The sequence below is a fragment of the Venturia canescens genome, chromosome 5 (assembly GCF_019457755.1).
Source record: "Venturia canescens isolate UGA chromosome 5, ASM1945775v1, whole genome shotgun sequence".
Taxonomy (NCBI): domain Eukaryota; kingdom Metazoa; phylum Arthropoda; class Insecta; order Hymenoptera; family Ichneumonidae; genus Venturia; species Venturia canescens.
The window spans coordinates 19,431,984-19,449,753 of record NC_057425.1 but is presented as its reverse complement, the minus strand read 5'-3'; the positions used below and the strand labels follow the sequence as shown (position 1 = coordinate 19,449,753).

The 17,770-nt window shown below is 38.8% G+C and overlaps 2 protein-coding genes across 2 annotated transcripts; one reads left to right on the top strand and one right to left on the bottom strand.

Moving 5' to 3' along the window:
* Positions 1–951: 951 nt before the first annotated feature.
* LOC122411347 (zinc finger protein 862-like) lies at positions 952–3,075 on the top strand. The gene has a single exon (XM_043420091.1). It carries the CDS (start codon positions 952–954, stop codon positions 3,073–3,075), a length of 2,124 nt encoding a protein of 707 aa, XP_043276026.1.
* A 5,797-nt stretch (positions 3,076–8,872) lies between these two features.
* On the bottom strand, positions 8,873–9,361 carry LOC122411346 (sentrin-specific protease 1-like). The gene has a single exon (XM_043420090.1). The coding sequence runs from the start codon at positions 9,359–9,361 to the stop codon at positions 8,873–8,875; it is 489 nt and encodes a 162-aa protein (XP_043276025.1).
* Positions 9,362–17,770: the final 8,409 nt, after the last annotated feature.

The window sequence follows — 17,770 nt, the reverse complement described above, 5'->3', positions numbered from 1 at the left end:
CGATGATAACCATTAAACGGACCTGCTATATAAATCGTGATTCACGATTTGCATATATATATTTATAAATATATAATATTTAGAATTATTATTATGCTTATGTAATTTATATATTATTTATAATCATTAAACGAACCTTCTATATAAATCGTGAATCACGATTTATATAGCAGGTCCGTTTATTAATTGTTATCAAATGGCTGATAGCGCAGTGGATAGCGCATCGGTCTGCAGATCGAAGGGCTCCGCGATCGATCCCCACATATGGTTAATTTTTTTTTTCAATTCTTTTGAATTCTTTTTTTTAATTGTATTGCTGGAAATACAACAGCTCGGCGTGCTGTTCTATCGCAATTATAATCACGATTTATATAGGGGTTTCGATAGAGCAGCATGCCAAGCTGTTGCATTTCCAGCGATACAATAAAAAAAAATAATTTTAATAAATAACAACAATATCGGGAACAATAATAACTGCAATCGATATTGTTAATAACGGTTACTGGTTACTCGTAACTCGTAACACGGGTATGTGTTATCCTGATATGCGAAGCTCCGCGATTGATTCCGCGGCAGATTATTGTTATTTTAATAGAAAAAAATTCAGATTTATTTATATTTCATATAAATAATTAGAATAACCTTGAGGAAATAAAAATTGAAATATTTGTTCATGATTATCGAAATTCTCTGATAGTACTGGTGGTGAAATTATTATCGGGTTACAGACAAGTCTTGAGTTCAAGTTATTGATGCCTTCTGATTGTTCTGTACTATATTACATTTGAAATATTAATTATTTCAACGTCTATTTCTGTGTGATCGATTATAATTTACTCGACATTGCTGATTTTTCACGATTGCTCGCGCTCTCGCTCTTTCTTGACGTGTAGGTGAAACTAAAATTTTTGCAAGTATCATTGCGTCTGTGCTTTCAATTTTTATTCCATCATGGAATTATCAGATGAGCCCTCGACTAAGAAACCCAAAAAATCCAAGAGCTTTCAGCATCAATGGTACGACACTCAACCCGAGTGGAGGAAATGGGTTAAAGAATGTTCGTACGATTCAACAAAATATGTATGCGATGCATGTGGTAAAACTTTGTCGTGTGGAATTTCAGATATCCTGAGACATTCCCAATCTGATCCACATAGAAAAAACATGCATTTGAAGGGTTTTAATTTTGATAACGCAGTATCTGGTAGCGTAGTGCCTCCGGTAGTTGATTCTTTTTCAAGCGATTTTTCTCGAGAAGAGGTTGGTTCAATTTCATCTCCACCTGAACTGAACTTTTCTGAGCGTGTACGAGCAGCTGAAATACGGTTTGCGGCATTTGTAGCTGAAAATAACATTCCTCTAGCGATGGCACCAAAAATTTTAAAATTGTTTAAGTGCATTGGTAAAGAACCTGCTGTCTTACAAGCTATGGAAATGGGCAAAACGAAAACAACTGGAATCATCAATAAGGTCGTCAGTGTTCACGAATCACAACGGATTATTGAAAATCTTCAGAAGACGAAGTTCTCTGTTTATGTTGACGAGACTTCTGACATTACGGGTGATAAGTGGATGACATTGATGGTTCGCTACGTCAATCCAGAAACTATTCTGGTGAAAACAGAATTACTCCAATTAATTCATGTCAACGCAGTTGATTGTTCGGCAGAAGCTCTTTTCAAAGAATTTAGTGATGCATTGGCAGAAAATAAAGTTCCCTTCGACAACATCATCAGCTTTGCATGCGACAATGCATCTGTGATGGTTGGAGATAAAAATTCTTTTAAGACTCGTATGGTCCAACGTCTTCCGAATATTTTGACGCTGCCGTGTATTTGCCATTCTTTAGCTATAATCGCTAAAGATGCATGTTCGGCTATACCAGAAGACGTCCATCGCTTTGTCACGGGAGTTCCTACTTTTATCAATGGAAGCCCTAAAAGAGCAGCTTTGTATCGTGATTTTCAAATTACGTTCGATCATCACCCGTCCAAAATATTGAAATTTGCTCCTACAAGATGGCTGTCTCGTCAAATAGCTATTGGTCGAATTTTGGATAATTGGTCCACGATACATGTTTTTTTAACAGATCAAGCTCGGGATAAAAGTGCAACTGCCGTCGACTTGCTTGATATCATGAATAAACCCATGACGAAAGCGTATCTGCTCTTCTTAAGATTTGCTCTTGCTTCTTTTAACAAGATAAATGCTTATTTTCAAGGGAGCGATACATTGGTTCAGCAGTTGCAACCTTCATCGACGAGATTGCTTCGTGAAATTCTTCAGAGATTTTTGAAACCGCTGATGTTGAAACCCGAAATTTTTAATAAAGAGGCTCGAAATATTGATTTTAGTCGTGGCGGTAATCAGTTCGGTTTGTTTGAGATTGATATCGGAGCAGATTGTAAAAATTATTTGATCGCTCTACAGAGTTCACCGGATGGTCAAAATTCAGACATCAACAAAGTTCGCTACAATTGTTTGCAATTTTATCTAAGAGCTGCACAACAAATTCGCGAAAGGCTTCCGTTCGACAATATCTTTTTGTCTGATTTAACAGTTCTGGAGCCGGAAACTGCTCTTCTCGATTCTGACAGAGAAACATCGTTTTCTCGTTTAAAAAACGTCTGCCGTACTCTTGGTGTTCTGGAAGAGGTATCCCCGGAAGAGGAATGGCGTTCTTTATTCTGTGCGGATTTTAATCTGATAAAACGATGGAGGGAATTATCATTTGATCAGATGTGGGTTGAAATTTGCACTTTCGTTGATTCAGATGGAATCATTCAGTTTCCAGCTTTACGAAAATTATTGAGTATTGTTAGAGTACTCCCCCATTCAAATGCTGCGGCTGAAAGGGCATTTTCTCTCATTCCTGACGTTAAAACAAAGAAGAGGAACAGTCTTAATTCAGTAACCCTGAATTCGATTTGTGTGCTAAAAGCTGCAGCTAAATCGCGGAATGAAAGTGCGTCGGAGATGGTGGTTGATAGAACTTGGATTGATTTAATGTCTTCCTGTCATTTGTACTCAAGAAACAGTAAGCTTGAGGTGAAGAATGAGTGTGTTTGCGTATGATGCTAACGATGATTGGGAAATTAAAGAATAATTATTTATTAAGAGGTTCAAGCGTACCTTATGAAAAAATTATTTTCCAACTATACACAACAAAATTTCTTAAACAAGAAATACAAAATATTTTATCACAGGATACAACCGAAAAAAATCAAAACATAAAAAAGAAAATCCAAATGCAGAAAAGATAATCAAAACACAAAAAATAAAATCAAAATGCAGGAAATGAAATCGAAACAAAAAAAGATAATCAAAATGCAAAAAATACCATCAAAACTCAAAAAAGGAAATCAAAATGCAAAAAACATAATCAAAACACAAAAAATGAAATCAAAATGCAGGAAATGAAATCGAAACAAAAAAAAGATAATCAAAATGCAGAAAATACCATCAAAACTCAAAAAAGAAAATAAAAATGCAAAAAACATAATCAAAACACAAAAAATGAAATCAAAATGCAGAAAATAAAATCAAAACGCAAAATGAAAATCGAAATGCAACAAAGATAATCAAAATACAAAAAATGAAATCAAAATGCAGAAAATGAAATCAAAACGCAAAAAAAGAAATCGAAATGCAGAAAATGAAATCGAAACAAAAAAAAAGATAATCAAAATGCAGAAAATACCATCAAAACGCAAAAAAGGAAACCGAAATGCATAAAAGATAATCAAAACACAAAAAATGAAATCAAAATGCAGAAAATAAAATCAAAACGCAAAAAAGTAAATCAAAATTGAGATTTTTATTGTTGGAGTTCGCAATTTTTTGAAAGCTTCCATGAGAGCCCACATTTAACGAGTCATTTTCAACCATTTACTGATTACGATTTTTGATAGAACACAGTTTCGATAGAACAACATGTCGAGGTTGAGCTCTTTTGTTGCCAGAAAAACAAAATCATTAAAAATTGAATTAAATCGAGAAAAAAAGTTGCTTTGACCGAAGAGCGAGATGCAACGATAAATCGTGAATCACGATTTATATAGCAGGTCCGTTTAATGGTTATCATCGGATGGCTAGTAGCGCAGTGGATAGCGCATCGGACTTCGGATCGAAGCGTACCGGGATCGATCCCCCACACATGGATATATTTTTTTTTTTAATTTTTTTGAATTCTTTTTTTTTTTCTTGTATTGCTGGAAATACAACAGCTCGGTGTGCTGTTCTATCGCAATTATAATCATGATTTATATAGGAGTGTCGATAGAACAGCATGCCAAGCTGTTGTATTTCCAGCAATACAATAAAAAAAATAATTTAAATAAATAACATTCCATATCTAAAACAGTAAAAAGAAATAAATTGCTACAAAGATTTATGATTATATTTATTATAGATTAAAAAAAAACAAAGAAATAAATGTTCTAAGCAGGATTTTCCCCGCGCTCCTTATCAAGAGACTCGGTAGAGTCTCTCGGGACAAGTACATTGACAGCCCTGTCGTCTGCTGGCCCGAGGCTCTCGCCGAGACTATACTTTCTCTGAATAAAACGATTCGCCGTGGTGGGGGTAAAATTGGCATGTGATTTTATTGAATTACGAAGCTCAGGAGCCATTTAGCAACTTGAAAATTGAAGTTTAAGCCAATTGAGTAATTCTCTTTCGATTCCGCCCTAAGTCAGCATGATCGGTGTTGTAATTGCTGAGAAAAAACTTTGCACGGGCTCAAGTTATGCAAAAGTTACCAACACATTCAAGAATTTATGCGTCTGTATTTATAAACACAATCAAAGGCACTTTGATGCTCTCGAGTTTCTGATTGGTTCGATCTGACGACATCCATTTTTAGACGTTGTGATTGGTTGTTGAAATTGGTTGTTGATGATCGGAAATCTGACGTCAACTTCAGAACGTAGCACACGGCAGCACAGCAGACATTAAAAAAACGTAGCACGGTAACAGCAGTCATAAATTCGATCGATATTGTGACGAAACGCTCTTGCCGACCTGGCCTGAACGCCGCCACGCGTCGGTTCGAGCAACCTTAATAATAAGGAGCAGGTATGAAGGAAACGCGGACACCGTTAATTTTGTGAAAATAATAAAATAATCGATTTTATTCAATTTTGATCGATATTTAACAAAAATAAAGAAGATTTAGCACTTTGGCTCGCGGAAAATAAAATTTGTATTTTGATTTTAATATTGTCTTGCTTTGTTTAATCGGATCTGGCGAGAAAAAGACCCGAAAGACCCGAAAACGTTGCAAATTCTCTGTCTGAGATAATTTTAATTTCTCAATTTTCGAATTTTAATTGTACAAAAATGATAATTAGGAATAAAACAATTTTAAAATTAATGGTCGCGTTCGTTCTAGTCTCGCGACACGCCTCGAGCTTATAAACCTCTCGATTCAATGCTTCGAGCTATTATTCGTTTGACGCGGTTTTTCCGATGTCTTGTTACGCTTGTTTTCTCTAAAAAAAAAAATATAAATGAATCCAAGAGGATCTCTTCGCTTTTACAATTTTTCAATTTTGTTTTGACTCGATATAATTTTAACTCGATCTATCGCCTCTTGGATTTTTTTCTAAATGGGTCTAGATCTCCCTACCTGGACCACCTCGGACAATGTTTTTCTAACGTGAATTTAATTTTTGATAATAAGATGAATTTTTAATTCTCCTCAACAATAAGAAAGAAATAAAACGTTAAAAGGTAGGATGCAAACCACGGGCTATGGGATAGAAACGTCACCGAATCCCTCCGAGAGTCCGTGCATTTACAGGGTAGAGGTAACCCTCCGTCCACGTGTTATGGGATCGAGACGTCACCGAGTCGATCCGAGAACCCCGTGCAACGGAAAGCCGGAAATTTTTTTTTTAGAGGTTAGGTGTGGACCCTGGATTATGGGATCGAGACGTCGCCGAGTCGCTCCGAGGATCCAGGCATCCAAGGAAATAGGCAATTCACCGCCCACGGGCTATGGGATCGAGACGTCGCCGAGTCGATCCGAGAGTCCGCGCTACGGGAACCCCAAAAATTTTGAGGATAGGTGTAGTATTGCTGAGGCTGATGTAGAGATGTACTGAGAGAGGTCCGAGTTGATTCTTTAGCCAGGGAGAACTGTCTGCCGAATGAGTCGCGCAGCGCTTCTTATACCCCGTTCCCCACCATAAAATTCTCGAGCGCCGAGAATCTAAGTTTTCGACCGGTTCTGCGCATCAACTTGTTACGTCCTCTCCGATTGGCCCGTTGCCATGATTCGCGGTCTCCCGTTGGTCGAGCGGGCTAGCATACGATGCGCAGACTACCGCTTTTTATGATTTACAGCTTATTCCGATGTTAAACAATAAAAACTTCAATTTGATCAATTATTACTCAATTTCTTCTTTAATTTGGCATTGTTATTTGTTTTAATATGATTCGTAAAATTATAATCGCTAAAAGTCACGTACGCGTCCTATAGCCCATCGACGCTCTCCCCGCGCATGCGTCGTAGTCGCTTTTTACATTTTTCATTGTGATCAGTTTTTATGTTATTAATTTGACTTGTGATCATTTTTCTTCAATTCGTGTTATTTTTCTGAAAATTTTGATCATATTCACGTGCTCGGGCGACTTAAAAATAAAAAAATACAAAAAGAATTAATCTCGATAAAATATAGCGCGGCGAAGTTCAGAGCGGCGCCGGTAGCCCCGCTCGGGCTCATGCCTACCGGCCTAAGATGGCCGCCACCTGTCAACAACGACGAGCGTGGTCGCCGCGATGTTTTGTCCGCGATCTAAAGATCGCGGAGTTTCGTTCGTTTCGACGGGCTCGGGCCGTCGCGCGTGTGTTTCGCTACAAATGCCCCCCAGAACAAAAAAATCTAAGAATTAGAGATTTTTGTTCTCCAATCTTAGTTTAACAATTTAAAATGCTTTAAAATTTGAACATTCGAAAATCGGAAATGGAGTTTCTGAAAGGAAAAGCTGACGCCTTGACCCTGGGAATGGCTGGATTTGATGATCTCGATGTTCTCGATGTTCTCGACGTTTTTCGATGTTTTCGATGGTCTCGACGTTTTTCACTGATTTGGTGGATCGCCGAGGACACGTTCTCGTCGATAGGCATACCAATTACCAGCTGCTTTTTCTTCCTCTATCAGGTCCTGCATCTCCTCTGGAGAAATCATCCCGATGTCATCGTTTAAACAGCACTCGTATGTCCCTTCTCTCGCAAACTCTTCAAGAACGAGTCGATCCCCCAAGTTATCGTTGCGCGGCAGTGTGAATAACCGAACCTCATGTGCCTCCTTGGTAGGGTGTTCAGAAACAATCTTGATTTTGACTCTCTTCTCTTCCAAGGCCCGTTGGTAGTAGAGGCACACAGTTTCCTCCCATCGTTCTCCCAAAAATGGTTTAACTCCCGATAGGTAACCTCTCGATGAAAAAGGTGGAGCCACAAGGAACGCATGCGGAAGGGCACTCAAATCAAAAACTGGATGCATAAGCGTTGTCCCTCGATCGATGAATCTCAATGTGGCTTCACTGTCCTCGTATCCCATCAATTCCACGCGATGGGCTACACTGCCGATTTCCAAAGCGTAGTGATTTCCAATCTGATAACCTGGCCTTTGCATATGCCCCATTCGGTTGACGTGCGCCCCAAGCTCGTATTCGAAGTCGCACAGCTCCCAATATTTTGTTTTGGTTGTAAATGTGAAGTTCGTTGGGTTTTTGAAATCCAAGATGATGCCCTCCATGGTCCCTTCCCATGTACCAGGCCACGGAGAAGGCGTTGGTACTCCAGGAATGTTGTGGATCCTCATTCTGACAATGAAAAAGATTTTCGATGTTGCCTAGGATGAAAATAGCCGACTTCACGACGTTGAATTTCCCTTGAGTTGGCGAAGTCGTTCTGGATAATCAGGTAGACCTCTTGATGTTGCTAGCAGCTTGACTGGAGCTCTAATGATGCTCCGGGGCCCGCTGCTCCGACTCTTATACCCAACTTTAATCCCCACTCTTTTCACACTCCCCACCACTTCACTTCTACAGTCCTTCATTCGTCCATATTACCCCCACTTCACTCCTACAGTCCTTTATTCGTCCACATTACCCCCTCTTCACTTTTACAGTCTCTTATTCGTCCATATTACCCCCACTTCCATTTCTCTTCCCTTATTTCCCTTTCCGCTTCGTTTTTCCTTATTTTTCAGTGTTACAGGTAAGTACTTAATTTCTAACATTTCTAATTTTTACAATTATTTCTAATCTTTTTCTTTTCTTTTCAATACATCGGATCTAGACGAGTAAGTATTCGCATTTATTGCCAAATTCAAAAATTTTTCTCTTTTTTCTTTTGCAGGCTAGCGCGTTCCAGGACATCGGTTTCTCATCAGGTAAGTAAGGTGATTTATTCTATTTTCTAATTAAACTTTTCTTAATTATATTTTCTATTTTTCAGGTTCAGCATTCTCAGGACATCGCTTCTCTATGGTAAGTAATTTTCGCGTTTTCTAATTTAAATTTTAATGCTGTTTTTTACTTTTGTTCTTCTTTTTCAGGCGCAGACTTTCCCAATCATCGTAGGAGTAAGGTAAGTAAATTTTCATGTTTTTCAGGTGCAGAGTTTCCCAAGGACAACGATAGGATGTTTGTTTTCAGGTTTTCAAAGAAAAAACAAGAGACTCGGTTGAAAAATGTTGCAAAATGACGTCTTTTATTGCGTTTCGACTGATTTAAGACGTTTTAACATAATAAAATTATTTAAATAAAATTTAACAAAAATAAGGATATTTGAGATCCTATATCACAGAAAACATTTAGCATGAGTATGTTTCAGATAATAAAAAAAAATGTCGTAACGACTTCACTCTTCTATTTTTCCTGTCTCCAATTCTCTCCTCATTTTTTTTCGAAGCTGTGGCATTTCCTGCTGTGAGAAATCCATTTTTTTATTGGAAATCTCGTATTTGGCGTACATGCAGACGAATACCCCACAATCGTACCCATTGGATTGTCGAGGGATGTCCTTTTTGGTCGCCAGAATCCACTCATCCTCTTTGATTAATCCTTCTCCTTTATTTTTCGCCTCTTCGACCAGATATTCCCGAAGGGTAGCCAGATATTTCGGGTTGTCTCGTCCGAAACTATCGTAATAAACGATTGTTTTTTTAAGAAAATTGATAACCGCGAGACACCAGTGATTACCCAGGTTGATCGGGACAATCACCTTCTCGAACTTGAAAATATTAATTTTCTTCGTCCATCTCTTGACGGCATTATATCCGTTGAGGTGAAGCCGGGGGAAGAAAAACGAATTCATAGCGTAAGAATTTTCGTCTATGATTAGATTCATGTAGTTATTTATAATTTCGTCATTCAACCACTTTCTTTCTTCTAGTGTCTCGAGGTCTTCCTTTCTTGTTTCCCTCTTTGTCCTTTTTGTGTCTTGTTGTTCATCGTCATCACTTCTTTTTCTTTTTTTTTCGTTTTCGTCGTTGTGATTAACGTTGTTATTGTTGTTGTTTCCAGTGTTCTCCTTGTCTTCTCCTTTTGTCTCCTTCTTTATCTTCTTTGTTTCTTGTTGTCCGTCGTTTTCGTTTCTTTTTCTTTTTTTTTATCATTGACATTGTTATTGTTCCCTTCATTTTCTTTTTCGTTAATGTTGTTACTGTCATTGTTTCTTCCATCATTTTTTTTTATCGCCTCCTTAATCTTCTTTATCTGTTTTTTTTCGTCATTGTTCGTCCTTTTCCTTTTATTCTCATTCTTGTCAATGTTATTGTTGTCCTTCTTGTCTTCTTCCCACTTGAACTCTCCCGGACCCCATTCCTTCCATGCTTCCCCCTTGTCCTCAACTTCCCTTATAGGGGAAAGGATGACCGGCACCTTAAATGCCTCCCTCACTTCGATCAAGTCCCACTGCCGTCGGATGTATCGAAGGAGTAGGTCCCGGTTCGATCTTTGTGACTCCTCTACCTCAATCAGTTGGAGCATCCACTCTGTCTGCATCCCCTTCTCCTTTGTTGAAGATGCGGTTTGCGTCTTCACATCTCTCGTCCTCTTTTTATTTGACGCGATCGGGCAAAAGACCGCAATGATGGCGACGTCCTCCTCATCCTTCCTTCCCTTTATCTCCCTCACTATCTCCACCTCCTTATCCTCATTCACCCACTCTCCTTCTCCTCCGTCCGTTTGTTGTGCGAAGTTCTTTCGCCCAACTTCAGTCTGTGTGCTTGCGTCCATCTTCATGCCTATACCCGTCCAGAAATTTTCTCCCGCTCATTTCTATCTTTTCTTGTTTCCTATCCTTTACTTACTTTTTCATCATTCCTCATGCTTAGTACACCTAAATCTGTAATTTTTACCTGTATTTACGCCTAAAAAATTCCTAAGTCCCTCTGAATTCTCGTACTTTCGATTTTCTGCTGCTAGAAACCACGTCCGTCTCGTTCGAGTGTCCGTTGTCGAGTGACGACTTGACATGGCGGCCGGACCTCGTTCGGACTTTAGAGCTCGGCCGCTAGCAGCGCCACTCGCCGATCGTGGATACTTCGGAGACTAATGCCTAAAGCTTCGTTCTCATGAACTTCCGGTCGTACCAACCATCGCAAACTTCTTATATTGTTTTTCGGTTGTTTAAATGGAATTTATTGTTAACTAACTTGAACAGTCGAGTAATTATGACTCTCTAATGCAATATTTACCCTTTTTCGTAATGTCTTTGAAATTTCTAATAAAAATGAGTTTTGTCATTGTTTATTTCTCTTATTGCTAACAAAATGCTTGAATATTGTTCGTCTTTCTTTTCTTTCCATTATTAATAAATTTTTTCGGGTTTTTATGCGTTTTTCTGATTTTTAAATAGTCCCGTAGAAGAAATACGGATGGAGAATGCGTAACGGTTTTGTATAACGCTTGACGTGAAGTTTTGAAATTTTTATTGTAATTTGGCAATTTTTTGCATTGGAATCGTTTGGAAACAATATGAAAAGATTTGTTATATAGTTAATTAAAATACATCCCGGTAATTTTACTCGGAATCAGCAAATTTCATCAATTTTTGTATTTCTTGAGATTCGCGGCATGGTACATCCCTCTTTCTACTTCGGTCTCCGGATTTTCAAGAATAAATGTTGCAGCAGCTATCTGTTTTTTAATTCTGTATGGTCCCTCGTAAATTGAAAAGAATTTCGCCATTTTTTTGTTAACTGGATCGCTTACATTACACGCTTTTGCCAGAACTAGGTCGCCCTCATTGAAATTAATTAATTTATGCTTCTGATCAAATTTTTGAGCTCTTTCCCTGCCTTTTCTCACTATTCTATCCCTGGCTAGCATTAATTTAGCTTCAATCCCTTCTTCCTCATCAAATTGTTCGTCTTTTTCTACCTGAATCCAGTTTTTCCAAATTCTCTGTGGTTTTATGTTTCTCTGAATCTCGACTGGCGTCATTTCTGTTATTTCGTGATGAGTCTCATTCATACAATCCTCTATTACTCGAACCCACTTTAACCAATCAGTATGCTTGTCAGTCAAAAACGTTCGGAAAAATCTACCGATCTCTCTATTTACCCTTTCGACTATGTTCCCTTGAGGATGACGAATAGACGAGAAAACTGGCTGAATTCCTTCACTGGCTAATTTCTCTAACCATAATCGTGAAGTGAATTGTGTGCCGTGGTCAAATTGCAATTTTTTTGGTTTGCCGAACTCCGGAATGTGATGGTTAAAAATTTTATTGATTGTTGCCGGCGCTGTCGCCGCTTTGAGAGGGTACAAAACTACAAATTTAGAGAAAGCATCTATTGTTACGAGAATGTGTTTCATTCCACCTTTCGTAACTGGTAAGGGACCGAAAAAATCGATCGACACAATATCTCCCGGTCCCTCCGGAATGATATTTTGCTGTGCCGCATAAGAATGCTGGTTAGGAACTTTATTTCTTTGACAAGAATCGCACGAACCAAGAATTTGTCTAATTACGCGGTATAATCTCGGGTAAGTGAAATCTTCTTTTATTATTTTCCAAACTTTTTTCGCGCCTACATGACCGTACATTTTGTGTGTTTCAGATACGAGAAGATGGAGGATCTCTCGTGGCAAAACAATTCTCCAGGAATCGGGATTTATTTTTTTCAATAAAATGTTATTTTGAATTCGATATTTATCGTCTTGTTCATTTTGTATCCTCTCCCTAATTTCCCTGATCTTATCTTCTCTTTCTTGCCAAAGTCCTACCTGCCGAATCATCTGTTCTAATTCCTGCGACGGTTTGATTGCTAACATTGTGCTAATCACCAATTCTTTTCCTTTCCGCCCCCCAGCATCTGGTGGATTTAATCGACTCAAAACATCAGCGACAACATTTCTATTTCCCGGACAAAACTCGAATTCAATATCGTAATCTTGGATAGCGAGAATCCATCTCGTTAATCTCTCATTTAATAATTGACAATTTTTTAAGAAAGTAATGGCTCGATGATCAGTAATTACTTTAATTTTTGCTCCGAGCAAATAAGTTCTAAATTTTTTCAAGGACCAAACAATCGCGAGCAATTCTTTTTCCGTAGTGGTGTATGCTAGTTCAGGACCCTTGAGCGTACGGCTCGCAAACATTATCACCCCCAAATCACCGTTTTTATCTTTTTGGGCCAAGGTGCCCCCCAAAGCATAGCTACTTGCGTCCGTTTGCAAAATAAATTCCCTTTCTGGATCAGGATGCGTTAGAAGAACGTTATCGACAAATAAATCTTTAATCTTCTGAAAAGCGATTTTTTCATCTTCCCCCCATCGCCATTTTGTTTCTTTTTTAAGCAATTTCAAGAGAGGAATGGTTTCCTCGGCGTGTTTTTTCGTGAATTTAGTATAGTAATTAATTAACCCCAAGAAACCCCTTAACTGCTTTAAATTTCTGGGTGGCGGAAAATCATGAATTGCTTGTATTTTCTCTGGTTGTGGCTTTATGCCCTTAGTCGTCAAAATGTGCCCTAGAAATTCTACCTCTTGCCTGAAAAATTTTGCTTTATTCAATTTTATCGTCATCCCATGTTGCTGTAATCTCTCTAAGAGCTCGTCTAAATGTGCCATGTGTTCATCGAAATTCGAGGAAATACACAAAAGGTCATCAACAAAATTTATTACGTGATCCCCTAGACCATGAAGTATTATATCAAGAGCTCGCAATAATGCGGCGGTACTTGTTTTTAGCCCAAATGGCGTTACTTTGAATTCGTAGACTTTTCCCCTGTATCTGAATGCCGTGTACTTCATCGAATCTGGATGAAGAGGAATCTGCCAAAAACTATTTGTCAAATCGAGAGTTGTCATTACTTTTGCCGAATGGCATTTCTGAAAAATTTCTTCCATGTTTGGAACTGATTCGTGGTCATTAGCCATCACCTGATTTAATTTTCGCGCGTCCAAACAAAGTCTAACAGTACTGTCTTTCTTTATAACAGGAATTATTGGGTTTATCCAGGGACTATTTGATCTCTGAATTATTCCGTAATCTAACAATTTCTCTATCTCCCTGTCTACTTTTTCCCTATGCATTAAAGGTACCTCATAAGCGTGTGCAACGATCGGCGTATCCGTCGTAATGTCTAATCGATGTTCGTAAACCGAAATTCTTCCTGTGGTTTTACGAAAAACTTCCTTCCTATTCCATATTACTCGTTTGTGAATTTCTTTTTCCTTTTCAGAGAGTTCAGTCTGTCCTACAATTTCATCTATTTCCTCAAAAGTTATTTCCTCACTGTTTGTATCGTCAAAAATCAAATTTTGTATTGGCTCAAATTTTTCTTCAATATTTTCTTTTCCAACACCTTTTCCTTGCTCTGGCTCAAAAATGTTTTCTCCACTCTGGTAAAATGTCTCCATGAATTCATTATCCTCTACATCTTCAATTTTATTCAAATTCCCACTAACTTTATCTTTAATGTCTTCACTTTCTTCATCACCCTCAAATTCTCCTTTTTCAAAAACTATTTCAACTTCTTCTTCAAAAACTCCAACAACTTTTTCTTTTTCAAATGACCCTTTTGTGGGCACAACATCAACAACTTCGTTATACTTAACTCGTAAAGACATCTCCTCCAGATTAATCAAACTTTTGAGCGGTTGCAAGGAATCAATACCGAGCAAAACGTCTCTAATCAGACCAGGAATTATTAAAAATTTAATGTACGTTTTTACTTTTCCAATCTCTATTTTTGCCATAATTTGATTTTTGACTTTTGTCATTTTTCCCTTTATCGCTCCTTTTACCGTCACTCCCGTGACAGGTAAAAGTGGACAATTTTTCAAAATCTCTTTGTTCTCTAAATAAAATTCTTCTGAAATTGTGGTAACTCTCGAACCTGAATCTACTAACGCAGTAACTGTTATACCCTCTATCTTAGCATAAATTTCTGGACATTCTATAATCGGCACGGCTTCTTCACTTGTTTCTTCTTTCATTAAAAATTCTCTTGTGTCCGTAAAAATCGTGTTGATGGCCAGTTTAATCTCCTCTGTTTTGTTTACTTCGCTTATCTGTTGGAGGTCCTCCGATAAACCATCCTGCGAATTGTCTTTCTTGTCATCTTCTGCCGTTGTACCTCGTTCGTTTTTCGTTTTTCGTTGATTAATATTTTCGAGCACGGGTACAACGCTTATTCGTTTCCCGCCGCCGAAGTTGAGGGTTGTGGTTCTTGATGGACCTCTATTGCTTGAATTTCTGGTTGTTCTGGAGGATTATTCTGCTGGTGATTATTCGAGTTATTTGGCGGTCTGTATCCTCCATTGTTTTGTTGAGGTCTCGAATTTTGATTCTGATTTGGGCGATTGTAGCCGTTTTGTTGATTGTAGTTTCCGTTATAGCGATTTTGTTGAGGATATCCGTTGTTTTGCCGCTGGTTGTAATTTTGTTGGTAATTTCCGTTGTTAGGCCTTTGGTTATAATTCTGCTGGTAGTTTCGGTTCTGTTGGTTGTTCCAGCCATTGTCATTGTTGTATCCCCCATTATTTGGCCGATTATTCTGATTCCAATTAGTGTTTCCGCGGTTGAAATTATTTTGGTAACCGCCCTGGTTGTTCCAAATGTTATTTTGGGGCATACGGAACGGTCTCTGCTCGTTTTTATTTTGATTTTGAGATGTCTGCGTGGCTTCTTTTTCCTTTTTTGAATTGATTGGTCCATGCCGATCCATTTTCCCCAGGAATTCAATCAATTGTTCGAGAGTTTTGAATCCTCGGCTGATTATCGTAGCCTGGATTTCATCCGTGTAGTGTTGCGAAAGTGATGCGATTATATCTTCATCACTGGGAGGAGGGATGAGATCCTTTGCAGCCCCGAAGATATGGATCGTGTACTCCACTTTGGATATTTTATTGTCCTTGTCCGAGTAGTGTCCGAACTCGAGGTCCTTTCTTACTTTTCTCTGCACATCCATACTCCAGAAGCGCTCCACGAATTTCTTCTCTACTTCATCAAAATCTTCAACGCGGTCCTCGATGAGTACCCACCATTCCTTGGCCGCTTTCTCCAGGCATTGCCCCAGCAAATATTTAATCTCCGTGACGGTCGGATTGGTGACCTCACAATACCTCCGAAATTCCTTGATGAATTTCATCGGTCTCTTTTTCTCTGATCCATCATATGTGGGAGGTTTGATTTTGATTTTATTCGGATGCATGTCCATCGGCAGCATCGTCCGAATACGTTCTCTTCTTTCTTCTTCCGGTTTATCATCGGATTCGTCGTCAGAAACTTCTTTGTTTGGTTTCTGGACAATCCGCGTACTTTCCGTGTTTGGACTTTCAATTTTGTCCTTCTGTTCAAGGTTTTCGACCCTTTTTTTGATTGCGTTCACATCCAGTTGCATTTGCGCCACACTTACTTCGGTTACAGCACTTTTCGACTCGTTGTCCTGGACGATTTTTGTCAAGCCCGTGACATGTCGTTTAATCGGTTCGTATATTTGGTGAACGTCACTGGCGATTGTGGCTTGCAAAGTCTTGAATTTTTCAGTAAATTCGGCCCTCAAATCAATGTTTGCCTGATTATTTCGAGCAATCTCGTTGGCCATGCTCTGGACCTGCATTTTCATTTCTTTCATTGCTTCAATTAAACTTATTAATAGTTCGTGATTTAATTCACTAAACTCTATTTTTCCCCTATTTGATCTGGGAGTGCCAAATTCCTCTAATTTAATATCCCCGGGATTCTCGTCAATTTTTTCTAACTGTAATCCAAAATTACCCCGAGATTCGTTAAAAATATCCCCGGCTCCTGGAGGAGGAATCGAGGTAGTTAAAACGATATTTTGAACACCTGCACCATCGTCCTCGGGATTCTGAAACCCGGAATCTCTCGCTGTTTCGTTTCTTTCGGTCTTCTCCGCCATTTTTGTACAACCGATAATTTTCATTCAAATTTAAAAGTAATTTAAGCAAGGTAAAATATCCGCGTCCCCCTGCAATACCTGCCCCACGTTGGGCGCCAGTTGTAACGAAACGCTCTTGCCGACCTGGCCTGAACGCCGCCACGCGTCGGTTCGAGCAACCTTAATAATAAGGAGCAGGTATGAAGGAAACGCGGACACCGTTAATTTTGTGAAAATAATAAAATAATCGATTTTATTCAATTTTGATCGATATTTAACAAAAATAAAGAAGATTTGGCACTTTGGCTCGCGGAAAATAAAATTTGTATTTTGATTTTAATATTGTCTTGCTTTGTTTAATCGGATCTGGCGAGAAAAAGACCCGAAAGACCCGAAAACGTTGCAAATTCTCTGTCTGAGATAATTTTAATTTCTCAATTTTCGAATTTTAATTGTACAAAAATGATAATTAGGAATAAAACAATTTTAAAATTAATGGTCGCGTTCGTTCTAGTCTCGCGACACGCCTCGAGCTTATAAACCTCTCGATTCAATGCTTCGAGCTATTATTCGTTTGACGCGGTTTTTCCGATGTCTTGTTACGCTTGTTTTCTCTAAAAAAAAAAATATAAATGAATCCAAGAGGATCTCTTCGCTTTTACAATTTTTCAATTTTGTTTTGACTCGATATAATTTTAACTCGATCTATCGCCTCTTGGATTTTTTTCTAAATGGGTCTAGATCTCCCTACCTGGACCACCTCGGACAATGTTTTTCTAACGTGAATTTAATTTTTGATAATAAGATGAATTTTTAATTCTCCTCAACAATAAGAAAGAAATAAAACGTTAAAAGGTAGGATGCAAACCACGGGCTATGGGATAGAAACGTCACCGAATCCCTCCGAGAGTCCGTGCATTTACAGGGTAGAGGTAACCCTCCGTCCACGTGTTATGGGATCGAGACGTCACCGAGTCGATCCGAGAACCCCGTGCAACGGAAAGCCGAAAATTTTTTTTTTAGAGGTTAGGTGTGGACCCTGGATTATGGGATCGAGACGTCGCCGAGTCGCTCCGAGGATCCAGGCATCCAAGGAAATAGGCAATTCACCGCCCACGGGCTATGGGATCGAGACGTCGCCGAGTCGATCCGAGAGTCCGCGCTACGGGAACCCCAAAAATTTTGAGGATAGGTGTAGTATTGCTGAGGCTGATGTAGAGATGTACTGAGAGAGGTCCGAGTTGATTCTTTAGCCAGGGAGAACTGTCTGCCGAATGAGTCGCGCAGCGCTTCTTATACCCCGTTCCCCACCATAAAATTTTCGAGCACCGAGAATCTAAGTTTTCGACCGGTTCTGCGCATCAACTTGTTACGTCCTCTCCGATTGGCCCGTTGCC

Coding starts and splice junctions, on each gene's coding strand:
- LOC122411347 (XM_043420091.1), top strand. CDS start 952: ATGGAATTATCAGATGAGCCCTCGACTAAGAAACCCAAAAAATCCAAG.
- LOC122411346 (XM_043420090.1), bottom strand. CDS start 9,361: ATGAATCTAATCATAGACGAAAATTCTTACGCTATGAATTCGTTTTTC.